The sequence below is a fragment of the Ananas comosus genome, linkage group 20 (assembly GCF_001540865.1).
Source record: "Ananas comosus cultivar F153 linkage group 20, ASM154086v1, whole genome shotgun sequence".
In the NCBI taxonomy this organism is placed as follows: domain Eukaryota; kingdom Viridiplantae; phylum Streptophyta; class Magnoliopsida; order Poales; family Bromeliaceae; genus Ananas; species Ananas comosus.
In genome coordinates, this window is record NC_033640.1 from 3,049,134 (window position 1) to 3,050,259 (window position 1,126).

General features: G+C 36.1%; 1 protein-coding gene across 1 annotated transcript in view; it reads left to right on the forward strand.

Annotated features, from left to right (window-relative positions):
* LOC109725437 (rho GTPase-activating protein 1-like) overlaps nucleotides 1-692 on the forward strand; it is a 4,620-nt gene extending 3,928 nt beyond the window's left edge. The window contains exon 5 of the mRNA XM_020254627.1: nucleotides 31-692. Coding sequence (XP_020110216.1) covers nucleotides 31-447 — 417 coding nt within the window. The 3' untranslated portion in view covers nucleotides 448-692. The remainder of the gene's footprint in view (nucleotides 1-30) is intronic.

The window sequence follows — 1,126 nt, forward strand, 5'->3', positions numbered from 1 at the left end:
TTTTTTTTTTTTTTTTTTTTTTTTTTGCAGTTGGCAGATCCTTTCACAGCATTGATGTATGCTGTGCAAGTGATGAATTTTCTAAAGCTGCTCATACTGAGGGCTCTTAGAGGGAGAAAGGAATCGAACTCAGAACCATCTATTCCCGAAACAAAACCTTGGGACGAAACCGGCCATCGAAATCCTCAGCTTCTTCCTGAATCCTGCGACAAAACTTTAAGCCCTTTCAAAGAAAAACCCACCACTGATGAGCCGGCCGATACTTCTCGGTCGTTTCGCGACGGCATCACCCTCGACGGCGGTTCGACCAGCGCTGTCGATGGCTTGAATCTGAATTCGAAGTCTAATGAGGGAGAGAGAATGAAAGTTGACGGGGAAAGTGCGGTTAGAGCCGAGATGCAAAATGGTGATGAGGAGCTGAAGGCCGGGATAAACAGAGTAAGTTGAATTAGTTTCTGGGTTGTGTGCATTTTAATGGCTAACTTTTAATTGTTGATAGGATTGAGACGAGTGATTGCGCATTTGCTTTAGAAATTTTTATTAGTATGTTTCTTGTTGGGTTTGGTTTTTTGTGGTTTGCAGCATCTTGGGGACTAACTGCTTCTTTGTGCTTGCATTTTTTTTTTTCTTTTTTTTAACTTAACGTTTGGTATTATTTTCAATTGAACCTTGATGTTTGGTTTTATTTTCAATTGATGGAGTTGTTCAGGTTTGTGAGTAAACAGGCACAATATCTATTCATTTTTAGATGAGCTCAGATATTAAATTTTCGTCTAATCTTAAGTTTGAATAGGATAAGTTTACAAATTGTTGCAAGGCTAGAGGATTTGATCATTAAATATTTTTTTTCTAATTTGAGTATTATTCATTTTTTACTATCTTAATTGCAATGCAATGTTATCAAAACAAATCAATTTAAAAGTAATGCAAGAGTTTAATACTAAGTCTCGCAATATGCACCAATTTGGTGGTCTATGCATGAGAAGCAGAGAACTCAATTACTTCTTTAAATTAAATTATCAACAAAAAATAAATAAATAAAATAAAAGAAATCGATCAATCTGATGCAGCAAAGCACAAATAGTTTCGCTGTTGAATCTTATTTCCATCTACACCTTGCGGTCTC